Raw genomic sequence first — 27,773 nt, forward strand, 5'->3', positions numbered from 1 at the left:
AATGCACCTTCAATGCCACTCCGAACTGCTGGCATAAGCAATCAATGCTGGGGGGGGACAGCACATGATATGTTGACTGTAACATATAGCCATAATCTGACAGTACAAGGTTACTTGCATTTCTAGTTTCTTCACTGGAAGCATTCAGAATTGGCCCAGTGCATTTTACATACCAGTTAATAAGCCAAAAGTTTCTTATTAGTCTTTACAGCAGCTAGTCTACATTCCGTACTGCAGAGAAGAAATAAGACACACAAAGGGTACCAGCTACCAGAAATCTCAAACATTATTCCAGATTAGTCTCAGGAGGCAACCAAATTGCAAGATTCAAAGCTAGCAACCTTTGAAATGACAGGAACACAGCTAACCTCAGCACATGGCAATCGGTACCTCCACACCCATTAACATTGAATGTGACAAGTTACCTTAAGCTCTGGTGCTGGCAAGCAAGGGTATGAAAGCAGAGCCAGCACACACCAAGAGACCAGGAGTCCATCACTTAACTGCAAAAGAAAGACAAATCCAATGACACATAGAAAGGATAATTTTTCCCTCATGAAAAGGACAAAGGATGAAAAACAAACACATATTGTCTCCCAGCGAACAAAACCTGAATGGTGGGTTGCATAACCACCATAGTTATGTAAGTTTTAGCTTGGTTTCTGGAAAAATAATACAGGATGTAATCAGGAAAAGATGTTTAAAGTCTGAGACAAATGGCCCATGGCAGTGGCAGAGTAAGCAAGAACACAGCTGTAAAGCCACTGCCAATATTTGTCTGGGGAAAAAGAATTCATCTAGTTGAACATTGTATAGCCCTAAACTCATACTCTTCTCCCTTCCTCAACCTATTGACATCAGGGAGAAACCCCAGACATAGAGCGGCAGAGAAAACATTCTAAGTGCAGACAGAGCATGTGTGCTCCATCGCTGGAAGGAGGCATCAGGAGGTGTTCTTTCTACCACGGCCAGGACTGGGTGCCAGGCTAGGAGGGCTGTGGTACCTTTCACCCCTTGCTCCCTCCTTCATGGCCAGGCAGAGATTCCTGACTTGAAGAGCTGCTAATGGTCATGAACCTTTTGGGGGCCTTGGTTTCCTGCCCAGGCAACAACTCCTCCCGCCAGCAGGACTTTGCTGCAGACAAGGGAGGATGCTGTCACTGCTGCACGCTACCTCTGCCCCATGCTACATGAGGTGTTCAGCTGCCTCATCCAGCCCCAGCTATCCCCTGCCTAAACACACTCCTGCAGGGAAATAAGTGCTCTGGAAAACATTCCAAGCACCGGCTCTTGCTGCTGCTGCTCTCACCCATTAAGTCTATACTGTTTCCTAGCCAGGAACAGTAGTAATAATAACAATCACAATAACAGGAGCATTATTGGCATCACCAGATTAATGGCTCTAGTATCTCTTGTGCCTTGCACCCACTTACTTTGGGGCACATCTTTCATGCTGCCCTGCTTGGTCTCCCAGCACCCATGTTTACCCAGCACAGAGAGGACCATACAGCTCATCTCTGCCCACCACACCAGAGCTCCCCAATATCTGCAGCTCAGGGGAGGGGCTCCAGCCTGGTAATGGGAATCTTATAGCACATGCTGGTGGCTCACAACATTAATTTCTCACAGGGTGTGTTCAGCCCCCAAAAGACCTTTCCTCTCCTGCTCCCATGCTTTACTCCTCTGAAAACTCCAGGCTAAAGCTTTGCTCCCTGTGGGACTCACTGCCTCCCGTAGGCTCCAGATGTATGCACACAGCAGGTCTCACTCTGAACACAAGCAGCACAACCAAATAACCACATCATAGGCCCAAATCTGCTTTTCTTTTATTCAAACAGGCCACCTAGCCACACACCAGTCTAGGATTATGCCTTGAACTGCTACTTGCTTTTAGATAATGTTTATCATTAGCTAAGCTTTAAATCATTAGAAACAACTGCTGATACCCCTGCCTGGAGGGACAGACGGCAATGGGACAGACAGGGTATTTTAGGCAGAAACAAGCTGTTAATGCAGGGAAACATCCAACGGGGGAGAGATCTTAAGCCCTGCCCTTCTCCCATGACTTTCACATGGAGCAGAAGGTTGTAACCAAGCCCCATTGCTTGGGGTTTTCCCCTGACCCCCAGCAGAGCCTGATGAGCTGCTGATGCTCCCCAGGGAGGTGCCAGGCGTTAAGGGATGAGGAAAAGCCACCGTTCCTGACAGCATCCCTTCTTCCTTCTCCAGGAAGAGCCATTGGCCTGGGTCTCCATCCCAGCAAGAGGTTGCAAAGGGATGCTGCAGCTACAGACCTCCCCCCCACCCAGCCCCAGCACAGCAGCCCTCCTCTCACCTGCGTGGTTTGGCCACCTCAGCACACAGAAGATCCAGCTTCTTGGCAGGCATGGGGTAAGGCATGCAGGGGGGAGAGAGGGAGCAATGCTCACACTTGCTGCTCCCCAGGGAACAGCAGCAGAGAGCTCCCTGCAAAGAGGGTTGTAAAAAGGTCTCCTGCCCTGCTGCCAGTGGCTGAGATGGGGGATGCATCTGAGGACTCGCTGCAAACTGCTGTAGTTTGGGCAGATAGCACCTGGGCCACAGCCAATGCTGGCATAGGGCACCAAAGCCTACTGCAAGGGTAGCCTCTGGCCCAGAACTACTAGCCCAGCATAGCTGGGCTTCCAGTTATTTCGGGTGCTCTGTGCTGCAGCCACCCTCCAGCCTGACCCTAAACCCTCATCATCTCCAGGCTGGGTCATGCTCCACCCACATCCCAAGCTTGAATAGTCCTGTGGGAGCTGTTCCTGGATAAACTTACCCCCTTGGGAAAACAGCCTTTCACTCCTTACTGCTCCTACATCCTCCTTCCTGACAGCCACCATCCCTCGATTAGGGCTTTGGGCAGGATGTGGAGCTTTTAAGAGTGCAAGGGCTCGTCTCCCTTTCCCACGGGCACCTGTGGCTCCATAGCCCAGATGCCAGGTGGCTCTTCCAATTCACACATTCAGCTTACAACCAGGTGTAACTCCTTTGCAGCTCCTCTGCTTCAGCTCCCAGGGGAGCAGAAACCAAAGGAGTTATCTCCTCTGAGATTTTGCACTTTTTCAACTGGGAATCCTGTAGGTAAAAGCACCCTGGATCCATCCATTTCCCTGTGGCTTGTTTGCCATAAAGCCCATGAACCCTCGTTTGCAAGTCCTAAAAGACCTGAGTGCTCTGGCTGGCTCTGGGGATGCTCAGCTCCATCCCCTTGCAGCTGCCTCCTCCTTCTGAAGCTGGCTGTGCCCTGCTGCTCCCTGCCCGCGGGGCAAACGCTGCTATGAGGTGGCCTTGTCTCATGGCACATGTGCTCCACAGTGGCACCAGTGGCTGCCAACCAAACACAGGCTTCCCAAGCATCACCTCAAACACCAGACCTTTTGGTACATAGCAGGGGAGGCTTTTTAAACTCAAACCTTAAAGACAGGGGTCAATGCTTGTGTGACCCCTCGTGTGTATGCTGGGTGGTGGGACACGGGGGCAAGAGGCAGCAGCCAGGTTTGTTAGTGCTTTAATTACTCCCGGGAATTACTCAGTGTTGACCTGGTGTTGGCTTTGTAACCCACTTTCCAAAGGGACCCCAGCACACACAATCCTCTGTGCTCTGCTGGTGAGTTATTCAGTACCCTCCTGTCCCACTCTGATTGTTCTATTCTACCAATTTTCAGCCAAAATTAACAGCGGGTGAGCTGCGAATCCATCTAAATCCGGATAAGCCTCACAAAAGGAAAGAGCCAGACAGCGTGTCCCTGCTAGGCTGTTCTGCAGGGGGGGCAGCAGTCTGGGACAGCATGGGGTAGGACAGTAGGGAGGGGAGGGAAATGACCAGGATGGGCTGGAGGATGGGCTAGAATAAGATGGGATTGGATGGGGTGTGCACCCAGATGGGGATCTGCAGCCCTTGGGCTGCTCCTGGCCATCCTTTGGCACGACGGGGCTTTCAGCTGGGAATAGCAGCACTGGCAGGGGGATGGGGGCAGTGGGGTGGGGACATGTGGTAAATGGGGACACCCCTCGCTTCCTGTCAGTATTTTGGCAAGTTCAAAAATCACCGAGCACAGGAGGGGAGCAGGATCTGAAGGAGAAGGTGAATGAGCTTGTGTCAAACAGCTCTGGCCGTGGCAGCCAAGGATTGTCAGTATTTGTGCGCAGAGGGAGCTCTTCTGTGCTGAGGCTACTCCATGCATAGCAGCATCTTCCCTCCTCATTCTACTCTGTGCCAAAGGGAAACTCATTCGGGGATGGTTCTTTATCTGCATTAAACCTTTGTTGTCGTTGTTTTAGTTTGGTTTTTTGTTGGTATTTTGGGGGGTTTTTTAAATGTTTTACAGCTGGCTTCCCAAATTCTCCAGCTCCTTATCCTGGGCACGGAGAGAAAAGACAAGATGTGGTGCAGCCCTGAGCTGGTGCAAACCCACCTGGTCTCATGGCAAGAGCTCATTCAAGGCCTGGGCTGTGCCAGCACAGCACACACGGAGAATTTCTGCTGGGAAAGCTGCTTGGGACACCTTAATAAATAATAATAATAAAGGTTATATCCCAATTGCAGCTGAGCTTCTCTGGGCAGAGCTGGGAAGCAGCAGCTTTTGGTGGCTACATGCTCCCCTGCTTCTCCATCAGGACCTGGTGTTGGGAATCTCAGACTCCCGCAGCCCAGCCAGTTACAGGACAGGCCCCATTGCCTTGCCAGCTCTTCTCTTGGCTCAGCATCTTCCCACTTTCCCTCCTACCTCCACCAGGCAGGAGTTCACCCCAGCCAAGAGAACAACAGCCCCAAGCACCAGCATTGCAGCCTGGCAAAATCATTACCATCCATTAAAAAAAGGAAAGCTGGGCTGAGCAGGGATGCCATCTCCCACAGCTGGCTCTAGCTCTGGCCATCGCTGGATGGGTCCAGCATTAAAACCTCTGCCAGACATTAAAGGGTTGTCCCAGATCCCTGGATTAAAGTGTAAATGTCCTTGGGGGTGGTGAGGGCTGGATGTGGCCACAGCAGGAAGGCTGCCATGGTTGCTGGCTCCCGGTTAGCTATGTCTGAGCAGTTTTCTTTGCAGCTCCAGCAGCTGCTCAATGCCGGGCCTGGGGAACCCAGGGGACCTCCAAAGAACATCAGACTGTTTTAAAAATACTTTATTCTTTAGAAAATACAGCGGTCAGTACAGCGTGCTCTGCTCCCCAGCTTCACCCCCACCGCCCGCCCCGCCGAGCTCAAGGCAACGTCGGCACGTTCAGCGCCGCAGCAGGAAAGCAGAGGGTTCCACCGACCCCGGATCCATCTTCCCAGGGAGGTGGGCGGCTCTCGAGCCCTCGCTGGTACCCAGCAGCAAGGTGCTCCCCCCCCAGCAAAGCCCAACTCACAGGCTCGACCCTTGGAGCCAACGATGGCCCCTGATGGCTGGGGATGTCCCCGGGGGGACACGCAGGGGCTGTCATGCTTCTCTGCACGAGGATTTGGGGTAACCCATGAGATATTTAAAACATAGGGCTGCCCCAGAGCAGAGAGCCAGCAGCAAACCCAGTGACAGTGGGAGCTGGGGCACATGGAGTGGGGGACCAGGGCTCGGAGTCCCCCTGGCTCCCATCCTGAACAGGGTTGGGGAGGAGTCAGGGCTGTAATGGCTCCCTCCGAGGGGAAGAGCCTTATCGGGGGGAGTCAAAAAGGGGATGCAAACATCACCCAAAGGCAGTGACCTTTCTTCTGTGCCAGGCAGAGCTCCAGCCTTGGGGGGGGGGACCTTCCACCTCCTGCTGGCTGGGTCCCCCCAGGACAAACTCCTGCCAGCAAAGCCCACCCCACGGGGAGGGGTCCTGCCTGCACCCTGAGGAGGTGCAGGATCGCTCCAGACCCGGGCAGAGGGGCTGTGCACACCAAGAGCAGGACAGGGGAGCAAAACCCGGGGGCTGGGGGAGCAGGGAAAGAAGCATTTTCTCTTTTCAAACAGGAATCCCCAACGCCACCCCCTTCCCTTTGCATAGAGCAGCTTGCAGGCAAGCATGTCCTTCCATCACCCATGGGACACCGAGAGCAGCGGCTGTGACCCCGGGGGGGACAGGAGCAAGGCTGGGGGACATGGCCCTGCTGCTCCCGTCCTCCGCTGGCAGCCCTGGGGCTTGATAAGGACATGGGGAAAAGAAACAGCAACACCCCTGAACCCTCCCCATCACTCTGCCCCCAGGTGCAACAAAGCCATCCTGATGTTTAAAAAAGGAATGAAATAGGAAAAAAGAAAGGGAAGAAAAACCCAGGCTGAGATGGAGGGAAAGATCCCCCGGTCAGCGGAGAGGAAGGTGGGCAGCGCTGCGGGGATGCTGTCCGTTCACCACCCGGTCCTGCGGGATCTAACTGTCCTCGCCGTTCTCACCCGGCCCCTTGATCAGCCGCTTCTGTCCCCGCTTCCCCACAGGCCCCTTGGGCTTGGCGAAGGCCTGCTTGAAGGCGTGCTGCTTGGGGTGCACCTCCTCATAGAGGAACTCTGCCGTCAGCTCGGCTCCATCGTCGATCTCAATCTGTGCCCAGGAGTGGGGGTTAGCAGCTCCCTGGGGTTTTGACACCCACTTTTGGGGCACCCAAAGCCCACCTGAGCCTGCCAGGGGGGCTGGACCAAGGCTGCAGCACAGTCCCTTGCAGATGTCCAGCACAGGGCTCTGCTCCATCACCTCTGGGTGGGCTCACACTTACCTTCTTGGCTATCTCCAGGCAAAACTCTTGCTCCACAGTGTCCAGCAACCGGCTCTTGCAGCTGGAGTAGAGCATGCGCTCCTTGATGCTGCATTTGTACCCAGGCATGGAGTAGATAAAGACTGCAAGAAGAGAGCAGGGCTCGTGGCACTGTCTGGGCTCATGGCTAGGGAGCACCAAGCAGCTGCATCCCACCCTGGTCATGGCTTTTCCAGTCCTGAGAGTCTCAATTTACTCAGTCACAGAAGGTGAGCCATCCCATCCATCAACCCTCCCCAGCGCCATGACCACAGCACCCAGAGTGCCCTGCAGCATGCACGGCAGAACCAAAGGGCTTGCCAGCACCCACCACGGGAGGATGGCAATTGGGAACTAACTCAAGGTCCCCTGCCACACCATCCCTATCCCCATCCCTGCTTGCTCCCCATGTGAGTGATGGTCCAGGGAGAGCAGGGCCCGGCACAGGCTCTAACCAGCCATTGCCAGTGCTGAGGCACTCACCGACAGACTCCAGGTAGTCTCCTTCGTGCGAGTGCTTGTACAGGAAGAAATGGTAGCGCGCTGAGTCCTGGGGGATCCTCTTGGGCAGGTCAGCGATCTCCGTGGGGCTTGTGTGCACCAGGTCGATGGTCTCCCGCTCCAGATCCAGCTTCTGATGGACAGAGGGGATGGGGGAGCGGTTGGGAGTGAGTGGTGGCAGCACGTGGCAGGGGAGTGGAGAAGCCGCATGAGGGACCTACCAGCTGGATGTAGTTGATTTTCTTCTGCTTGAGCGCCTGGATGGCTTGCTGAGCATCCAACTGCAGGGGGAAGGCCAGGCCCTGCAGGGTCTGGTGCTTGCTCTCCACGCTGATTTCAGTCTTCACCTGGGGATGGAGACCACGCCGAGCATCAGAGCAGAGAGCGGCAAAGGGTGCAGAAGGGACAGAAGGGAAAACCAGTCAGTGCTGCGGCAAAAGGCTTCTCATCCAAGGAGCTGCCTGACACCCAGCTCAAGGGCATTAAACTACCAAAAGTCAGCCAAGCTCAGTGTGGTGATGTTTCTCACTGTACTGTACCACTGCTCTGGGAGATCACCCATACCCAGCCATGCACCCCGTGCCTCATCACTTCACTGCAGCAAAAAACAGCTCAAAACCAACATTTCCCAGCAAGTCCCTGGTAGGGATGCTGTGACCAACACCGGCACGTGTCCACCTCTGATCATCTCTGACCATGACCTGCAGGTCATGGGGAAAGCCCTGAAATCACGGTGTTCAGCTGCATGGGTCCCTGACAAGGGGGAGGGCAAGCCTCTCCTCGGTGGGTTTAACTGCAGCAGACCGTCATTCCCTCCGATGCTGGAGCTGGGGAATTGTAGATCCACAGCTTGGAAAGATCCCAGCCACCATCCTCCCCGTTACCCCTGCCAGGCAGAGGCTGCTGCTCATACCCCTAACAAACACCCTAGTCCAGGAGACCAAACCCCACTTCAAAGAGGGAAGAGAAAGAGATTGTGAGATTGTGGAGACATCGCATCGCCCTGGGTGCCTCCATCCAGCTCCATCGGGGTCCCTGCCTGGGACTGGAGTGTGCCATGGGCCGGCAGTGGGGAAGGGGGGCAGGACGCGGCAGGCGCGGCATTACCTCCTCGGGGTCGGGGTACTCTACCAGCGATGGGCAGCAGCAGCAGCCCCCCACCATCTGCCACAGAATACAGGGAGACGGCGTCACCCCGACCGCGGAGGAGCCCGGCCCACCTCAAGACCCGCCCCCCAGGTAAACAGTCCAGCAGCGCTAACCCAGGTGCTCTGCAGTGAGCGTGGGTCCCTTTCCTTTGGGATCAGTTTGGGAGATTTTGGATAAAGACAGTCCAGCCTCTTCTATTATACTTTTTCTTCTTTTCCCTCCCCCTGATAGAGGAAAGGAAGAAAAAACAAGGCATGCCAAGAGAGAAACACAGGAGTTTCAGCTCACATCTCAAAACCAGCTCGGCAGTGCCAAAGCGGATTTTGCTACAAGGCTGCCCTTCGTTACGGCAGCCCTTTGTGGTACCCACACCCCGGGGAGATGATGGACCCAGGTGCTTGGAGCAGAACATGCAGAAAAACACCTCCAGGAGAAGGAAAAACCGGGCATCAAGCGGGCAGAGCAGCCTACCATCTCGGTGCTGGAGTCCTGGGAACAGGAATCCTGCGAGCGTGGGGAGAGGAGACACACCGTCAACAGCACCCCTCGCAGGGATGGGGAGGGGTCTCGTGTCGAACGAGAAGGGGTGGGGGACACACAGGCATGCCAGGAGGATGGAGGTGTACCATCGCTCTGCTGGAGGCCAGGGAAGGTGGGTCCTGGCAGAGCAGGCAGGGACAGCAGCAAAAAATTACAGGGCAGACACCAGCACTGGGCAGGAGCAGGACAGAGAGCCCCGGGCCCAGGCTCTGGCAGCCCTGCATGCAGCATCTCCAGTGACGTTCCCATGTCTGTGCCCCACCTCCTGATGGCTCCCCAACCAGGTGCTCCCCAACCACGGCCTGGAGGAGGTCCCGCAGTTGCGGCAATAAATTTTGGGCCATCTTCTGCTGAACAGCATATACTAAAGGTTTGGAGGGGGGAAAACGCCCAAGCCTCTATCCATGCCAAGCATCCTGGAGGATGAACAGGGTGTGATTGCACAGCTCTTGGGAAACAATTGCTCGATGGTTGTGTGGTGCCAGGCAGGCAGGAGGTCCGTCTGACCCCCAAGCTCTGCTGTCCTACCATCACCCCCAGCTGCCGTGGCACCAGTAAGGGTCTGAGGGTAAGCGTGCAGGGGTTCAGAGGACACAGGCAAGCTCTCCTGGTCCTACCCTGTGGAGAGGTGCAGTGCAAGGACATTACCACTGCCAACACCTCCAGAGCCTCATCTTTCTCCCCTAAAATAAAAATGAGGCTGGGAGGGTTATAGTGGGACTGGAGAGACTTCAAGCTGCAACATGAAACACGCGGAAGTCCAAAAATCCCAAGATGTGGAAACTTGTCCTAGCAACATCAACTGGCTCACTGAAACACAGGGCACAGCCCAGGCATGGGATTGCTGAGCACGTGCCTCATCCCAGCCCCGGCCCTGCTGGCAGCAGGCTCGGCTGGGGGGGTATTTTATCTCCTTTTCTTTAGCTTAAGTTTTGTCCCCCTCTTTCCTCATTGCTGGCATGGTGCTCACCTTGGCAAATGAGCATTTCTATCTTATGATGAAACCTTCATGGGGGGGTTCTGGCAACGCCTCTGTTCTACCCACCCACCAACACTGTGAAGCAGGTACGAATGACACCCCCTTACATGCTGCAATGGCGCGGCCACTTTTAGTTCCTCTTAATTCTTCTGCCTCACCCCCCAGCTCCAAAGCCACCTTCCTCTCCTCTGTTGGCTCCCGTCCGTGTTTCTGAGCCTGTGATGCTTCTAGAAAGACTTCCCACTCGTGGGTGTTAAGGGAGCTCAATGCCAAATTCAAAGCCATTTCTTAGCCCCCAGTCTGCTGACAACTTCCAGCTCAGTAAAGCTGGCGACGCATTCTCCAGCTATTTAAAATACATGCATACATACATACATATATTTTTAAAGCAAATGGCAAATTTTTATGAGCTCCCACCCAGTGATGAAGCAGGAGGGTAGCTCACGACATTGCCTCTGCCCATCCATCAAACCACAGGGTTTTGGCTCATGCAGCCTAAAACCTGCTTTACCAAAGGCTGAGCACCCTCCCAGGCAATGTGCAAACCTGAGTCCTTCCTATAGCAGTATAAAAGGCCTCTCTGCCAGCCCTGAAGCTGCTGCCATGCAGCCATCATCTCCCTGCTCCTGCTTTATTACTGCCCCTCCCCTCACACCCCTTCTCCCCACTCATCTGGTGGTTGAGGAGGATCCCAAGGGAGCTTCTGCCAGCCTAGAAACTCAGTCACCTTCATGGTGAAGGATGCAAACCTGGTCAGCATCTCAGAGGGTTGTGCATCAACAGCATTAGAGGAGAGCAGAGCTGCACGACCACCAGCAGCTCCAGGTGAGGGGCACAGCAAAGCACTGTGAGCTGGTGGCTTTTAAAGACACCATGTCCCTTGTGTCACTTCCCAAATCCTAACAGACTGGTTGAACCCAAGGGGATGCAAAGGGTCTGAACTGCCAGCGGGGACATGGGCAGATACATGGAAGTGCTGAGGTCAGGGCTTGCATGGGGGCTGCTTCCCAGGCCGCTGCCAGCCCTCACTGCTGGCTCCCACACCCTGGGTCTGCTCCTCCAAATGAAACTGCAACGTGCACACGCGCGCAAGGACCTCGCAGGCTGCGCACATTGTGGAAGGGCCTTGTAAGCCTGCAGGCAATCTGCAGGCTGAGGGCACTGCTGTACTGAGCAGGGTGCTCAGGGAGCTCCTCCCATATAGCCGCCCTGCATGGCTCCAGAAACTCACTCGAAGCTGCATTTACCCAAAGCCATGAGTTTCCCCCGGGGAGGTGAACATGTCACTGAGCTCCCATCGCCTCCTGCTCTGTGCTCAGGTGCTGCCCCTGCACCAACACGGAGACCCTTTAGCGCACCACTGCTCGGCTGCTTCCCACCTTTAAATCCACAGGCAAAAATCCATCCACTTTTCTCTCGGGTGGTGAGTGATCCCCGTGGCCCAATGAAACCAAACAGCAGCAGCACCTTCACCGGGAGCTGCACCTCGTCTCGCAAAGGCAAGAGTGGGAAGCAGAACATGGCAGATCAACCAAGAAACAAGCTTACCTGGGCCATATGACCCTGCAAGACACAGCCAAATAAACCCTCCAAAACTACTGAACCCTGCAGCAGTGGCCAGCCAAGGCGATGGCAGAGATGCCCAAAGATGCCAAACAAGCTGCAGAGCCACCATCTTCTCAAAACATGGGCACCGGATTGGATCCTCCAGCACAAATCAATCCCCTACAGGCTGGGAGCTGGGATATCTATGTTAAGACCCACTCAGTGGAGACCACCCCTTGGTAGCATCTCCCAAACACCCCTCAACTGACCACCCATGAGCCCCACAGCCCCAGCACAGGCGGAAGAGCGAGAGATGCTCCTCTAGAGAGGAAGGCTTTCCACAGCATCTAAGTGAAATCCCCCCACCACAACAAATACTGCTTCCAGCTGGTCTTCCCAACCAGCGAGCAGGATCCCTTTCCCTGCCTCACGTTTCACAGCACCACAGATGTCGGCACAAGTGCCATGAGATGCCACTGGGGAGGCAATGCTGTTACAGCCTTGTCTGCCCTGTGTCACTTCCACATCCTTTTCCGGTGCATAAGCCCCCAAATTTAGCCACGATCTGTATTTCTTGGGACAGCATCCCTCACTTTTGTAGCCATAGAGGAAGAGTACGGAAAAGGATGCTGTGCAGCTCAAAGATAAGCCTGAATTCTTCCTGCCTCCCCCACAACTTCAAACTCAGCTCTGGCTTTTGCCCCAGTACCTAGAGGTCAGAGATTGCTGACTGCTTTCAGCCTCAAACCATCTTCTGAGTGCCAATTACAGTGAGCAAGACAGAGCCCTGAGCTCATGCCCTAGCAAGTGGGAAAAAAATCAGTCTGTAAATTCCTCTTTATGCCACCAATTTGACTATGAGGATGCTCAGTCCACTCAGCAAGGGCAGGAATGGGTTAAACTGCAGAGGTACAAGAGAGCGCAGCACAAATGAGCCACCACGGGATGCTCAGATGCTTGCTCCCTGCATCGCACATCCCTGTGTGCTCTGAGAGTCTCAGGCTCCTTCTCCCTGGGCTGGCAGACACCCACCTCATTGATGCGGATCTGCTGGAGCTCCTGCTCGGCTGCGGTCAGCGGGGCTGGGGCAGAGCAGGATGACACGTGCTTTTGGTAACCGCTCAGGGACACGTCCTCCTGCAGGCAGAGGGACAGGGACGGGGGAGCGTCAGGGGCGGTTATTGCTGCAGGGCTGGATGCACCCCCAGCCTTGAGGCTGCATCTGAGCAACCCAGTGGGTCTTGGGCTCTCTCCTTACCAGGAGGATCAACCCGAGCAGTGCTCTTGGATGCTTCCATGCAAATCCCATGCCTTAAATTTAATTTAAACAGTGCCCACGACCACCCTGCCCCTTCCCAGACACCCATGGCTATGTCAGAAGAGAAGGAGAAAGCTTCCGCCAAGTCAGCTGAATAAAGCTCTTGCTGCTGGAGTGACACCGCCACCCCCTGGTGCTTCTTTTCCTACTCGGCATAAAGCTCGGGATCTCCTAGAAGCCCTCCTCCCACCGCTTCCATGGTCTCCATCATGGACTGCAGCCGTGCAGGCAGGAGAAAGTGGTAACAGCCACCCAGGAGACTAAAACAGTGCGGGACAAACCTTGGTGCTGTTCCCCTGCCAAAATGCTAGCATCCGCATCCCACCCGGCTTCAGCACCAAGCCTGGAGTAGGCTGCCAAAGCTCAACACTGAACCCAAAAGGCTGCCCAGGAACCACCACCATACCTTCACCGTTCCAAACATCTCATCCTTTATGTGCCCCCCGCCAAACTCCTTCTTCACCGTCGCTCTGGTGGCAGCGTACAGCATCTTCAGCCGGACCTGCGCAGGGAGGGAGGTGACAAGTGAGGTCAGAGGAGCATGAAGGGACCAGAAAGCAGCACCTCCCCACAGGACAGAGCTGTCCCACCACTGGCTCTGTAAACCTCAGCCCCTCCTGCGAACGACCACCTGGTTTCTAGCTCAGGCTGACTTCTAACTGCAGCACCTCCAGGCCAGGAGCAGTCAGGAAAACCCATCAGCGCGGTCTCTAACACTGCTGGTGCACAGCGCAGCCCTGCCAAGCACTGCCCAGAATCCACCAGTTTATTCTGTGCTTTGTTTCCCATCCCTGAGCTCCAGCACATTATTTCTTGCCTGCACCTGGGCAAATACCACCAGAGTCACCTAAAAGTGACTTTTGCCTTTTGGCACTTCTTTTGTATTGTTCTGTAAAACACAGGGAAGAATTCTGGCTCCTTGGTGCACCATTCTTTTGCAAATAAGACCCTCCACAGTTTGTTGAGAGATACATATTAAAAATATATATTATATACACACACATATGTACATGTGTGTACATACAGCTGTGTACACACATAAAATTATATTACTATAATTGTATATGTGTGTATATGTAATAATATATATATGTTAGATATATCCCAACAAACTGCAGAGGATCTTTTTTATATGTGTTATAGAAAATAATACATAACATTTATTTGTTATGTCTATAACAAATATATATTTATATATATGGCAAGTGCATGTATTAACTTGGGAATAAATCTATATAGATCATATAAAATACATACAAATACATGTACAGGTATGCGTGTATGTGTATATATATAAATACATATACATATATACATATAAATATGCGACAAGCACACGTTAATACAGCAGGAAATCTTGATCCCACTGAAAGCCCATTACAGAGGTGCACTCGAGAGGACAGTGTTTTCCAAGCCATACTGCTGGCATCCTCTAAACCAGCCCCCATCCAACCAGCCCTTTGGTGCCCGCTCTCCAACACCATCTCCAGCCCCACAGGGCACCCAGCAGCGGTCAATGCTGGCCCAGCCACATGCAGCTCCAAAGGAACCAGCCTGCCTGGCCCTTTTTAAGGCTGATTTTGGAGCCAAGCCCAGAGCTGGGCCTGCAGCCACTGTGTGTCAGCCCTCCTGCGGAGCGGGGCCAGGCTGGACACATGGCCAGGTGAGTCACTGCCAGCACCAGCTCTTCCCTGTGTTGCTTTTGGCCAGAGCCGTGGTGGGATGTCTCCATTCCAGCCTTGTGGTCCACATCACTTCTCCCTCCACATCCTAGTCCCTCCACCTCCTCACATAGCGCTGCAAAGGGGACAGAGACACAGTCCCAGTGTATTTTACTGCATCTTAAAGAATTCCCCCATCCCAAAGCAGTCTCCACTTCTTAACCTGGCACAGTGATGGAGAGTGTGAACAATCCTCCTAAGCCCCAGCGCAAAGTCAGCTTGGCCAGCACCTCCTTCACCCTCCACCCCCCAGAGCACACCCGTGTCCCCACGCTGCGGTGTCACAGTGCGGTGTGGTGCTCACCGGGGAGCTGTCGGGGGACCAGGAGATGAAGAGCCACTCGTAGCCCTGAGCATTCTGGCTGTCCAGGCGGTACAGCATGTAGCACGGCTGCTGCTCGTCCAGCAAGGGCAGCACAAAGGCGTCGTAGTCAGCATCCCAGCGCCGGGACAGCTCTTTGTGGGCTCCCAGCACAAGCTGTTCTGGAAAGAGATGGAAAAGGTGCTGTTAGATGAAAGCAAAGCTCACCTTGCAGAACCACGTGGTGGCTCGTCTAAGGGCTCGGTGCAACTCCAGCACAGACAATGATGCCGTCCTGCAGAAAACCAAATGATTATCTCAAGCCACGTGCAGGAGTGCACATCCCCAAGGGTGATCCCCAGGAGATGCCACTGGGGCTGTGGCTGCTGTGGAGGGGCTGGTTTTCTGCCAGTATCCCACTGCCTCCTGTCAACCGTCTCCTCCCCTCTCCTGCTCCTCCCTCCACTGCTGAGGTCTCCTCTCTGGTGACCATCCATAGCCTCCTCCTGCCCTGCTCCCTCCATCCATGTAGTCCCCAATCATTGCTCCTTGCTCACGGGGGAACACGAGACCTCCATCTCACCTGCACAAGCTCTGGGGGCACTAGAATACCTCATCAGGGACATGAGGAACCACCTAGATTTGGGGTGTTAAGAAAAATAAAGGTTCCATAGCAAAAGCCAGGACAATGAGCCAAAGCTGCTCTCACTGAATTCCCCATAAACTCAGAGGGGTGAAAATCAGAGCTGACACCCAAAGCCCATGTCTGCAAGGACCAGGGATGTCCCAGAGACCCCAGTCTGGAGAGGGACCATGCTGCCAGGAGAGCCCCAGCCTCTGCAAGTGACCTACATCTTTCACACACGTGGTAGCAGCTCAAGTACCTGGAGGGGTTTTTTTCAGCAGCTACGCAAGTGCTGGTGGGGCTGGGAGCCCCATGAGCCAGGCAATGCTCAGCTGGGATTGAAACCCTGGTGCTGGCATCCTATGAACATGCAAACCCCCCTTGCGAGGGTCAAACCATGCTTTGGGATGGCTGGATGAAAAGTGATGGCGCTGGAAATGATCAGCGCAGGCTGCTGGAAAACAGCCTGTATTTTTATTCCATTTTTAGACGCAGAAAGGTCTTGGGGGGGAGATGCTTGGAATCAGAACAAGATGTATAAAAATCCGGAGGTGCCAAAGCAAAGCAAACTGGGGCCTTGGACAGTTGGCACCCGAGGGGATGCTCAGCCTGGCACGCACCCTGCCTGGACCTCTGCCCCGCTGCCCATTGGGAGCCAGGGAACCCCTGCCCGGGGACTCTCCCTCCCAACCCACCCAGCTCAGCAGCTCCAAATCCCATGGCAGGAAAGCTTTTAAGAAAAATAGTTGAAGAATAAAGAGTTTGGGATGAATTACTCTTTCTATCCAAGCAGGGCATTCCCCTGCCAACAGCAGTATAGCCCTTCCCTGCCCAGCGCTGTGGAATCTGCCATCACACACTGAACTCATAATTATTTGAACACAAAAGCACATGCTACGAGTAGAGTAACAAGGACAGCAGAGAAAAAGGTGCTGAAAACACTCTACCTTCAGCAAAATTATCTGTTTTGAGAAAGAAAAGTGTAAAACCCTCAATGTACCCCTAAAATAAAGCCTTGTAAACAGATCTGTGCATTGCAAAGACCTGGAATCCCAAAAAGACTGCAAGGAATTTCATCTGGCCAAACTCATGGGTAGTTCATGGGTATCTCCATCTGCCAAACATCCCAACACCTCACCCACAAGGCAATCATGCCGAGTCACTCCAGGCTATTCCCAGGCTGCTTTCCCCTGGGCTGGAGGAGCCACTTATTCCCCTGCCTGCCGCTGGGCTCTCTGCAGTTCAGCTCAGCCCATTTAGGGCCAAATTTTCCCCCCTGGGAAGCTCTGGGAAAGGGAAATCCAGAGCAGCCGCCCTTGGGCAAAGCATCACAGTCAGCACAGGCTGTTTCAGGCTCCATTTCTGCAGGGCATTGGTGCTGGACAAAGCACAGCTGGGAGCATGTTTCTGGCCTTGAGGTGCCCCACACTCACTGCAGGCAGATTGCCTGGCTCTGAAATGCCCCTACACCTAAAACCATGTTGGACCACAAGCTACTTTCACACCAGGAAACCACTGCTGACCCTTGGTGCACATCCTGCTCCCCACCACTCCTTCTCCTTCCAACCTCAGCAGGTCTGCAAAGGCAACAGCAAAGAGTTCCCAAAGCGTTGCTCAGCCATAGCTGCTGCCCTGGGGACCCCGGACACAGAGCATCTGCCATAAGGCTCCTTGCACCGTCTTCCTCTCCTTCCACCAACCAATACCTGCTCCAAAATGCCCCAAGACAAATAGGGCAGAAGGTCCTCTGTAAGCCATCGAGCAGAGCTAGAGGTTCCTCTTCCACATCCCTTGTGCATGCAGGGCAGCTGACACATCCTCCCCACACAGCCTGGGACACATCCCATCCAGGGTCTGCTTGCTCAAGTCTGTCCATCTGGCTCTGACATCTGCCTGGCCACTTATTACTGCTCAAAGGTCCTTCTGTGGTGGGTAGCAGCAGGCTGATGGCCCCTGTGTTACAGAATGGTGGTGGCCCAGAGGCCAAGCACCTTGTTCCAAGTCATGTGGGCAGGCAGACGGGAGGTCCCTGTGCCAGGCTGGTGGGACCACCACCACCTTGTCCCCAGCAGGACAAGCCCTTCAGCACAGAGGTGCTCCCAGCTCTCCTCCTTCCACCAGCTGCCTCAGGCTCTGCTGCATCTCAGAAGCTCCTGTAGACACCCAAGCTCCTCCAGCACTGCCCATGGCTGGCCCAGGCCAGAGGAAAGGAGCCGGAAGGGTGGGAGAGGCCAACTGTGAAGCACAAAGCACTGTCAAGTGAGGTTGGTCCATGAAGCATGATGATGACACATTGGACAGATAAATACATCCCATTGAGCCTGAGTGGAGATGGTGGGATGTGGTTTCAACTGAAAGTAAGAAGTCTCCCTTGCTGGCATCACTGGCCACAACCCAAAGTCAGCAGCAAAAGCTCTAGGACCTTAAGTCCAGGCTTAGAGCACCTGTGACTTACCTTAACGCAAACCCAATTCCCACTTTTTAAAAGAAAAAGGAGCCAAGAAAGCAAAAATGTTGTCAAAGATACTCCAGAGAAACAACGTAGACATCCCATCCTAACACATGGGGACCTGCCAGGGGCAAAGCCAACACCACTGAACTCTGCACTGGCCCTGCTGATGTGCCCCACACATTTCAAGCTATGCTACTCTTCGAAATGGGCCTTTGCAGCCTCTCCAAAGGCCAGCACGGGCTCCTTATGACCATGTCCACCTCGATGTCCTGATGGCCGACCTGAGGGAGGTGATGACAGCAGCTTGGCAGGACATTAACATCCCTGCTGTCTTGAGAAACAAGTCATTCATATGCAATTGTATGAGGCTGAGGTGATGGAAAACCTACACCACGGAGGCTCCCCGCTGGGATGTTCAATCAGTGCTTTGCTCCACTTGTTTGTTTGATAGATGTAGAGGCCACCCAAAGGCATGGGACAAATGTGGGCAGGTTGGTGCCAGCAAACTGGGCTAGGGGCAGCCCCATGCATGGGAGCAGAGGCTGGGACAGGATGGGTTTCAGAGCATAGCATCCCTTGTGGGATGCAATCCGTGTTCTGTGCTGAGCCCCACACCAAGGAGCACCCCCTGCCCATCCCTGCCCTGAGCATCGGCTTGCCTGGCAAGGGATGCCACGTCCAAGGAGGACGATGCTGCACATCACCCCTGATCAAGGTCCCATGCCACCCACCATTCTTGCAGGGCTCCCGTAATACAATTTGGCACAGCAGCAGCAAAAGTCCCCCAGAGCCCAGCACTGATCCCAGACACCAGCAAAGTTGCTGCTCCCCTCCTGGAGCTGCCCCAGGGCTCCAATAGCTGCTGCTCGCCAGCACACCCAAGTTTTGGGCTTGTATTTCAGGTCTGGGCTGCCATGTGCTGCGGAGCCCCGGCAGCAATTTCCTTGGGGTTTCCAAAAACACAAGCCGGCAGCGCAGTGGCAAAGGGGAAAGGAGGAGAGGTGAAACAGAACTGAGATGGTGTAAATCAAAGCACTTAAAAACTGCACTTACCGTCCTCAATGATGACCTTGATGAGCCGAACTGAACCGTTTCGGGCTTTGGCAAAAAAGTCCCTTAATTCCGTGGTGGCTGAAAGAACCAGAAACATGGTGATGAGATGTGGCAGTGGAAGCAGGTGCTGGCTGCTCGGCACTGGCCGGGGGGAGCACCTTGGCAGGAGAGAGATTTAAAAATAGTTACAAAAAAAATCTGTCTTTGCCCAAAAAATGGTAATAAAAATAATAACACAAAACCCAAACAGCTGGGAGCAAAAGTGCTGCGTCTCACCGAGGCGTCAGAGTTAAACAGCAGCTGGGAGCACATGTGATCCAGAGAACTTGATACTTGGCCTGCGTGAACATAATCACCCAAATTTAGACGATGGCTTGGCCGGCGCAGGCGGGGAGAGCTCAAGTGACAAGTTCGTTCACTTCATGAAGCGGCAGGGTTTGGACATGGAGGGTGGCTGGAAGATGTCCTGACAGGTTGTGACATGTCGGGCTTGTGACATGTGTCAGGGATGCTGTTCCTGAGGTGGCTGGGGACCAGCATGACTCCAGACTGGAGGCACTGGTTTGAAACTGAGCCCCTGCAGAAGGGAAAGGCAATGGTCCCAGGATTTTGCTCCAGAGCTGGCAGGACTTTGGTTGCAGAAGGCTTTTGGGGAGTCACCTTCCTCCTCATACCCCCTCCCTGTGCACCAGCCACCAGCAACAGGTCTTTGGCATCCTACCAAGGGGCAACAGTGGGCAGTGGATGTTGAAGGGGCAGCCCACAGCCAGTGTTGGAGCCTTAATCTGCCCATCCTGAATGCATCACTGGTGCAGAGCTCCCATCCCACCTGGGACATGCTACACGGGAAGGAAATGCCTGAGAGATGCAGCTTGGAGGGGCAGAGCCCCCCAGCGAGGAGCATCTCCCAGCCTGGCAGAGCCCGAAAGCCCTGTTACATGCCTGAGCTCTTTCCTGGACGTGGCCGCACAGCCAAGGCGTCCTGTGAGTTCAAGGCCACAGGCAGCTCTGTGCTTGTTAGAAACACTGAAGAAACCAGCACTGCAAAGATTAGAGATCTGGGCAGAGGCCCCGTAGTCCATGCCAGAATCTGCACTTGGAGTTGCCGCCAGCAGCTCCCTGCTCCCAGCACTCTGCTGTGCTGCCTGCCCATTACCGACCACCGTGCTGGAGCTGCCCGCAGCAGGAAGGAGCCCTGCATTGGTCCCTGGAGCCTGAGAGCACCCACAATCAAGGCACTTTGCAAAGAAAGCCATCCCTACATCAGCTGAAGGTGCTGGACAAGCCACCTCCTGCCAGCAAGGGCTGTACCCATTCCGCCTCAGCCCCACCAGCAGTGGGTACCACCCTTTGGCACAGCTCCCCAGCATCACATTGAGGGGAGCTTCGACGTTACCCATCACCTGTCCAAGGGACACCGGGTGTGCTCTCCATCCCCTGGAGGCAGCTCCCCAGCCCCCAGGGAGAAGGAGTGGGCATGGATTTGTCCCCATGCACAAACACAGATGATGATGCAGGCAGAGAGGTGGACAGGGATGTCCTGGGGAGCCCCCCAGGGAACCTCTGCCTGTCCCCCCACTGACACACCTGAGATACATCTGCCCCATCGCCAGCTCAAAGCCTGCCTTCAGCAGAAAGATGTCCAATGGCTTCCCCTCCCATGGAGAGAAGAGGCACAAATGAGAAAGAGCTGCCAGCTGATACCCTGCGAACAGCAGTGCTCCCATCCAAACCCAGAGATGCCGCCCCAGGGGGAACGGGCACACAGACACCCAGTGAAGGCACATCAGTCATTAACAGCATTTTAGGGGACACACAGAAGGTTTGCTGGCATAACCCCACCGCAAGCAAACCATCCTTCTCCCTCCACCAGCATTGAGGCACATGGCTCTCCCCGTTCCCAGAACAGACCTTCATCCTCTCCCAGTGCTGGCTGGGAGCTCAGCCTGCTCCTGCTCTTGCCACCCAAGGATGCTCTGATATTTTTAGCCCCTTTCCCTCTTGAGAGTGGCTGTCTCCTTCTGGCAGCATCTGTGGTTATTGCAAACACGAGGCGGAAAAGGAGGGGAAAAAGAGGCATTTATACACCCAGGAAACCTCATGCAGGAGACAAAAGCTGCTAATAAGCATTAAGCTTCACTGATTGCTATTACACTACCAAAATAGGAGAGAATAACATCAGTCTTGCATGTTTCTATAGCACAAGCTTCAGAGGAGAAAGAGGAACGTCCTGCAGCGCTAAGTGGCTGCAAATCCCTCTGGCCTGACCCCATCCTTCCCAGAACCCAAGGGCACATGGGGGTCTGGAAAATCAGGAGTCTGGGCAAGTACAACCCCCCAGCCCACCTGAAAATACTAGGAATGCCCAGAAGCACTGGGTTGACAGCTGGGATAACTGACAGTTGAGTGATTGACAAGTGACAGCCAAGCACAGGGACCTGTGTAGGTACAAAGGGGCTTAAGGGGATGGGGAAAAGCACAGCTGCTGCCGGAGAAGCTGAGCGCAGGATGGGAACAGTGCAAGGTCTGCCAAGGAGGGAGATGCTTTCCAGAGGAGGCAGCAGCAAAGGTTTCAACAAAACCTCAGAGCAGGCTTTCAAGCTTTAATTCTGCTGAAATAAAGAAATAATAATGATAAAAGAAAGCATTCTGCTGAAATTAAAAACCAAAATTGAAAAAAAAAAAAAAAAGGGCAATTTTCATTTAAATAAAAAACATCACTGAGGTGTTTTCGACGTCCCCTTCCATCTCCTGTGACACAGAGCCAAGAGCCAGTGAGCCAGCAAGGAGGGAGCGGAATAAGCTAGCAAAGGTTTTCAGCACAAGCTCAGCAACTGCTTCATTAGGGCATGATTATGACTTAACTGGCACAGCAGACGTGATGAGCTGGCTCGCATGCCTGAAATACTAATATAAAAGTCCATGGCCAGCACTGGAAGACACGCAGGGAAAAGACCTTACCCTGCAGATGGAGGCAGAGATACCAGCGGTATCTCGCTGCCAAGAAGTCTCCAGGACCCAACTCAAGGGCTGAAAAAGCCATGTGTGGGGAAACCATAACAATCAGGGAAAGGGAGGAGTGATGGGGCAGAGGACTGGAGGGGAACCCACATGTCCAACTCACCCTCTAGACATGGGTTCTTGGAAAATCCAGGAACAAACAAGCCAGCAACAAACCCAACTTGGGCTATAGCCAGCAGGGATCTACTGAGGCCAAGTTGCATGAGATCAACCCAACTTCCTCCAGAAGACCCACAGACCTGTGGGCTTCAGGGGTCTCAGCTCAGCTTTTAAATATGTCTCCATGTGTCAGAAGCCAGTCTGGGAAACACGCTGGTGGTGAACCTTTATGGCACGGGCACAAAACTGCACAGATCTCTCACTGTGGGAGGTGTCAGAGGTGCGATCAAGCAAAGTCTCCTGGGGAGACCCAGGTGGTGGCTCCAGGTTTAGTCCACATTTCATTGAACACTTCTGGCACTGCAGTAGCACTTCCTGCAGCTGCGAGGTGGGAAGCTAGAGGAGATGGAAGCGCGCGCTGGAGAATTCACCGTTCTCTCGGTAGGCTGGAGAAATGGGCTGGGAAAAAAAGAGATAGCATGAAACTCAATAGGAAGTTAAGTACTGTAACTAGGAGAAGGACCAGCTGCACAGACGCAGGGCAGGGTCCAGCAGCTCCAGAGAAGAGAGGTGGGTCGCAAGCCAAGTTCAGGTTAATCGCTTCATGTTATTGCAGGCAAAGTCATTTGTGAAGGCACAAACAAGAGCATGACCACGTTATCGGGTCCTGACAAGGCTGTAGGCACAGCGCAATCAGCATGTCAAAGCTCAGCATCGTGCAAGGAGCAAGGCACGTATGCCACAAGGCGCAGTGTGCAGGAGCAACTGAAGGAACCAGGGCTGGTCAGCCCAGAGGAGAGCATAAACAACTTGTGGTTTTCCAGCCGGAAACGTCAGGTCCCAAATTGACATTTGGGAAATCTCCTGATGGGGGTGACCAAATCCCGGGAAGGACAACATGCCTCCATCCCTGCCCTGAAAAACTTCCAGGGATGCTGCTGCTTGGAGGCAGGGTGAGCTCAGTGGCATCTTGAGGAACCTTCTGGCCTTCCTACAAGGCACCCTAGTCATCAACCCTCCTGGCAGGCATGGTGGGCATCCATGACTCCTCAAACACCCTCCCATGACAGCCCCAAAACCACCTCCAGCAGAGTCGTGCAGCACCTCCCTCTCCCACCTTTTGTAGGCTGAAGATGAGTTGTCCCCTATTCGTGAGCCACCTGCCTTTAGCAGCCCACTAACAGCGTGTCCCAGGTCCCCTTGTACCACAAAACCTCCCAGCCCAGCAGCTCCTGCCACCCATTTGGGATGGAGAGCTGAGCAGAGCTGGCACCAGGGCATCCAGGGAGATGGTGGTTTGCCCAGTGACGGCCTTTAGGTGGCCCTGACCACACAGGCAAGCTGCTGGAGAAGAGGAGCTCATGGTGAGAAGGTATACGCTTGCCTTAAAATGCTGTGAGACGGAACAGCTTGTGGGTACCACCCTGCCACAAAAGCTGTTCCCAAAGCTGAGCCTTTTTTCTGATGTTCACAGCCCTGATAAGCTTATCTGAGCAGAGCTGGGCTGGAAGGAGGCTGGGGGGAGACAGAGGCACCACACAGTGATGACAGCCGTAGCCACAGCAACGGGCTGGTCTCTCCGTAGGGATGCCAGGGTGCCAGCGGAGGCGCCTGCACAACCCAGGCAACCACAGGAGATGGAGGCGACAGCCACACACCCCTCCCCTGCACCTTTCCCTCCTCCCTCCTCTCACTCACTTGTTGAGGGAACAACAGGTTTTTGGCTTATCTGACCCTTCCCAATCCCCCCCATCCCAATGACAGTACCCAGCTCCCAGATCAATAATACATGCTCCCTGAAACAGATGCCTCTCAATACATCGAGCCACCTTGCCCTCCCGATGGGAAACCCGAGCCTCTGGCCATCAATCTTTCATTCCCTGGACATAATCTTCAAGTTGATGCGACTCCAAGCGGCTGCTTCCCTTTCACTGTCCGGGGCATAGCGTGCCTGGGATGCAACAGGGAAACTCGGCCAAAAATCTAGCCACAAACCTGGGCAAAACTTGTCCAAGCTCCAGGGATGCTTGGCCAGACAGCAGTCAAGATGTTGATGGGTAAAACAGAGTTACACCTGCACCTACAACTCTTTCCCTGTACAGGCAGCTCTGCCCAGCTCATTCCAGAGCATCCAGGAAAGGGCACAACTACAACAGGCAGAAAATAGCTGTTGCTGCTGCTAAAATTCCTCTTTTTCTATCCTGGTGTAACTCTGTCACGCAGCGCCTGCTCAACATGCCCGCTGCACAGAGCTTTTCTGCTGACGGCTGTGGCTGGCTGGTTTAAGCACTAAGAGGATTTTATTCCTCACCATGGGAAAAAGAAAAAAATATGTCCTTGCAGAAAATCCTTTCTCTGGGAAAAAGCTGCAGATGTCAGAGGAAAATAGAAAAAGGAGGGAAGTAAAAAATGGCAAGAGAGGACACAGCAAAGCTGTTCTCCCAATTTTCCGTAGGGCTGAGTGGTATCCTGTAGGATTTCATGTGGAAGACTCCTGGTGTGTATGGAAAACCCTGCCCAGAGACTTTCAGCCACCTGCCTGACACCAGCCTCTTGCCTCTCAATACCACGTTTTCCACACACATACCTGGGACCTGCCTCGTCTCCACTTCACCATCTCACATCGGAGCTACTCAGCCCTTCCATTGCTCCAGGATGGGCAGCATCCACCCTGCAGGCAGCATCAGTTGGATCCAGCTCGCAAGACGGCACCTCGGAGCAAAGCAGGGTGCCAGCACACATGGTCCTGCCTTGCCTGCAGGTTGCTGTTCCTTTTCTCTGCCCAGTAAAAGCACCACTGGCTGCACTGATTTGAGTGTCAGGAAGGACAGGGGCACAGGGACAGACCCTGGCAGTGATTTTGTTGCATTTACAGCCTCTCCATGCTCACTTTCAGAGGGAAGCCCTGGCCCAGTATCGCCTTCCTAAGGTTTTAAACTCAAACAGTGAAAGCTGTCCTCATCTAATGCAAAAATTCCCACTGAATCCTCCCAGCTGTAGTCAAGAAGCAGGTTTCCAGCCCCAAGAGGCCCACAGCAACCCTCGATAGCTTCCAACTACCTCCCCAGCCCAGCAGTCTCCATGGCAGCCCTGTTTTCTCACCAGAATCTTCAAGGAAGCTGCCACAGATACCTAAAAAGATAATAATTAACCTCTTGCTTCCGTCTAAAAGGCTCAGCCCTGATTAAACACCCTGACTCTGTGGCTGTTCACTGCCATTACTCCTCCTCTCCGGGGACAACCTGCCAAGATGACTCAGTAGCATCGCAGCAGGGGGGTGCTCCGGGGGCTCCCCATGACCCCGTCACCCTGTTCTCACTGATCTAGCACAGGGCCAACCAAAATCTCTTGCCAGGTTGCTCACAACCCCCCCTAAGCCAGCCATCAGGTCCGATCACAATTCACCAGTAGCAAATGCCTTCCTGCAAATGTGGAGAAATGGGAATGAAAAAACACAAAGTGATGCACAAACACAAAAATAACAAGGCCCCAGAAACCAGGAAGATGCAGAATATCCTTCCTCCTCCTCAGCGTCTCAGCAGAGGGGATGAAAGTAGCAGCGGGATTTCTGTTCCTCACCCGGTATCGAATCTGCTCTCTGCTGAGCAGAGGAATTTAATTTGATCACCGTGCCAGGGTGGGGAGGACTGAAATACTTCACCCCCACCCCCAGGGTGGTTGCCTTAAAACCCAGAGCACCTCAGTTCAGCATTGCAGGTGTCAGAGGGGCAGATTTGCATTCAGAGAGGAAACAGCCACTTCCTGGAAGAGGGACCACGCAGCAGGAGGTGGAGAGAACCCCAGAGCTCAGCCACCCAGAGATGTCCAAGACGCTGCAAGAACCACCACACAACAGAAGTTGTTTTTCATAACCACGGGAGGGTTTTACGCCACCCCTTGGTGGGATCTTCGGGGATCTGCTGCCTGGGCAGACCCGTTGGGTCTGTCTCCACCTTGCACTGGCCACAGCTCCCCAGGGGAAGTCAAAGTCTCTTCCCCTTTCCAGCAGAGCTGCTGATGGGGCACGTCACCTCCTCGGCAATGACAACTCACTGCGACTCCCAGCGCCCATCCCAGCGGGGTTTGCTGGGGTTGGTGGGCAACCAAGGTCGGTGAAGGTTGGTGCTCTCAGAGAGCGGCTCGTTGGCTTCACCAAGCCAGAGCATCCCCAGCAGTCGTGGGGGTGCCAAGGAGGGTGGCAACAGCCCAGCACAGAGGGGAGCAACAGGCAGCAGCCTCCTGGGGCATGGGCAGTGAAACAGGCCTTGCCTGCACCAAACCCCACCAGAGAGCTCTGCAGAGGGGGCTGGCACACCGAGAGCCCAGGTGGGTGCTGGGGTCCATCCTGCTGGGCTCGTTTAATTATAGATTTTTTATAGTGGAGAGAACATTCAACTAGAGCCTGAACTTCAGGGTCTCAGCTTAAACCAGAAGCAGCAAATCTGAGCCCAAAAGTTGTCAGCTACCAGCACTCCCAGGCAAAGCAGGAGAAACATCTAAGTGCCATCACTAACCACTTCTCAACTACAGCTCCTTCAGGAGCACCTGGAAGGGGAAGGATGCTTTCAACCATGCACTCAAGGAACAAGGATGCTCGTGCCATGTAGGAACAGCAGCCACAAATCCCCCACCCTTGTGTGAAGGTGCTGGCTGTAAGGAAGGGAGCTGCGAGGCCACTGTCCCAGCTCCCCTCCTGGGGCACACAGCAGTGCTAGACTTGCACCCGACTGGCACAGAGCAGGGCTTCAGGGCCAGCTGCTCTCACATCCCTGCTCGCATATTGATTCGGTTACATAAATTATGCAGCACCTCTACTCCTGATTAATATTGTTAATTGAGTTGGCAGCGGGGAGCAGGAGGGAAATACCGTGAGGGCACAGTCACACACCAAATGCACCCATAAATGCAAAAGCTGTTGTTTCAGGGTGCTGGCCGGGTCCTGTCGGGAGCAAGCAGAGAGAGTGGGGAGCTTCCCCCCAAACACCACAGCAACAGTCAAGCAGGAATTTCCCGAGGCTCTCTGCATCCCCGCCGGGAGCAGGCGCAGGGCCGGGGCCGAGCATCACCCCAGGGAGGGCAGATGTGGCCGGGGGCTGCGGCGAAGCAGCTCTGCGGGGTTAGGGTGCTGCCGCAGCAGAAGCCGCCTGTACCAGCGGTGTCACAGCGGTGTACTGAGCATCAGCCCAGACAAAGAATGAGCAGAGCCCCTCACCGGCAGCATCCCCGGAGGCAGGCCCCCTCCTTCACCTCCTACCAGCACCCAAACGCTCTAAGCCTGGCTCTATACCTCCCCCACCCCCTCCGGCTACTTGCAGGGAAACCTGCCAGCTCCTTCGGGAAGGTTCATCTTATCGCCCCCATCATCGGTACCGCGACACCGCCCGGCAGCCCGCCGCGGCGGGCCGGGGGATGGTCAAGTTGCCTCCCGATGGGGGTGCAGAGGAGCAGCCCAGCCCGTGGGGAGCGGTCCGAGCCCTGCCGAGCCCACCCCGCGGGAAGAGGCGGGGGGAGCCCAGCGGCTCGACGGGCGCCGCTTACCGTGGATGCCGGTCTGGTGAGTCATGGCTCCGCTCCGCTCCGCTCGGCTCGGCTCCGTTCCGCTCCGGCTCCGCCGCGTCCCGGGCAGGAAACGGCTCCGCGGGCAGCACGGCCGCTTCCGGAGCCTGGAGCCGCCGCCCGCACCGCACCGCGCCGCGCCGCCCGCACCGCCCCGGGGAGGAGCCGCAGCCGCGCCGGGGCGGAGCCGGGGCC

The 27,773-nt window shown here is 54.5% G+C and overlaps 1 protein-coding gene across 4 annotated transcripts; it reads right to left on the reverse strand.

The window, feature by feature from the left end:
- Nucleotides 1-5,135: 5,135 nt before the first annotated feature.
- TWF2 (twinfilin actin binding protein 2) lies at nucleotides 5,136-27,740 on the reverse strand. Of its 4 annotated transcripts, XM_030500466.1 has the most exons (11): nucleotides 27,561-27,716; nucleotides 18,903-18,980; nucleotides 14,776-14,954; nucleotides 13,157-13,252; nucleotides 12,465-12,569; nucleotides 8,840-8,872; nucleotides 8,327-8,383; nucleotides 7,441-7,566; nucleotides 7,202-7,352; nucleotides 6,701-6,822; nucleotides 5,136-6,528 (listed from the first exon to the last, which is right to left on the reverse strand). In XM_030500466.1, exons 1-11 carry the CDS (start codon nucleotides 27,583-27,585, stop codon nucleotides 6,361-6,363), a joined length of 1,140 nt encoding a protein of 379 aa, XP_030356326.1. In that variant the 5' UTR covers nucleotides 27,586-27,716; the 3' UTR covers nucleotides 5,136-6,360. The 4 variants fall into 4 exon arrangements, with proteins under 4 accessions (XP_030356326.1, XP_030356322.1, XP_030356323.1 ...); XM_030500462.1 differs by lacking the exon at nucleotides 8,327-8,383; XM_030500463.1 differs by lacking the exons at nucleotides 8,327-8,383; nucleotides 8,840-8,872 and having other exon boundaries at nucleotides 27,561-27,740.
- Between the last annotated feature and the right edge of the window lie 33 nt (nucleotides 27,741-27,773).

This window comes from Strigops habroptila, chromosome 11, assembly GCF_004027225.2.
Source record: "Strigops habroptila isolate Jane chromosome 11, bStrHab1.2.pri, whole genome shotgun sequence".
Taxonomy (NCBI): Eukaryota; Metazoa; Chordata; class Aves; order Psittaciformes; family Psittacidae; genus Strigops; species Strigops habroptila.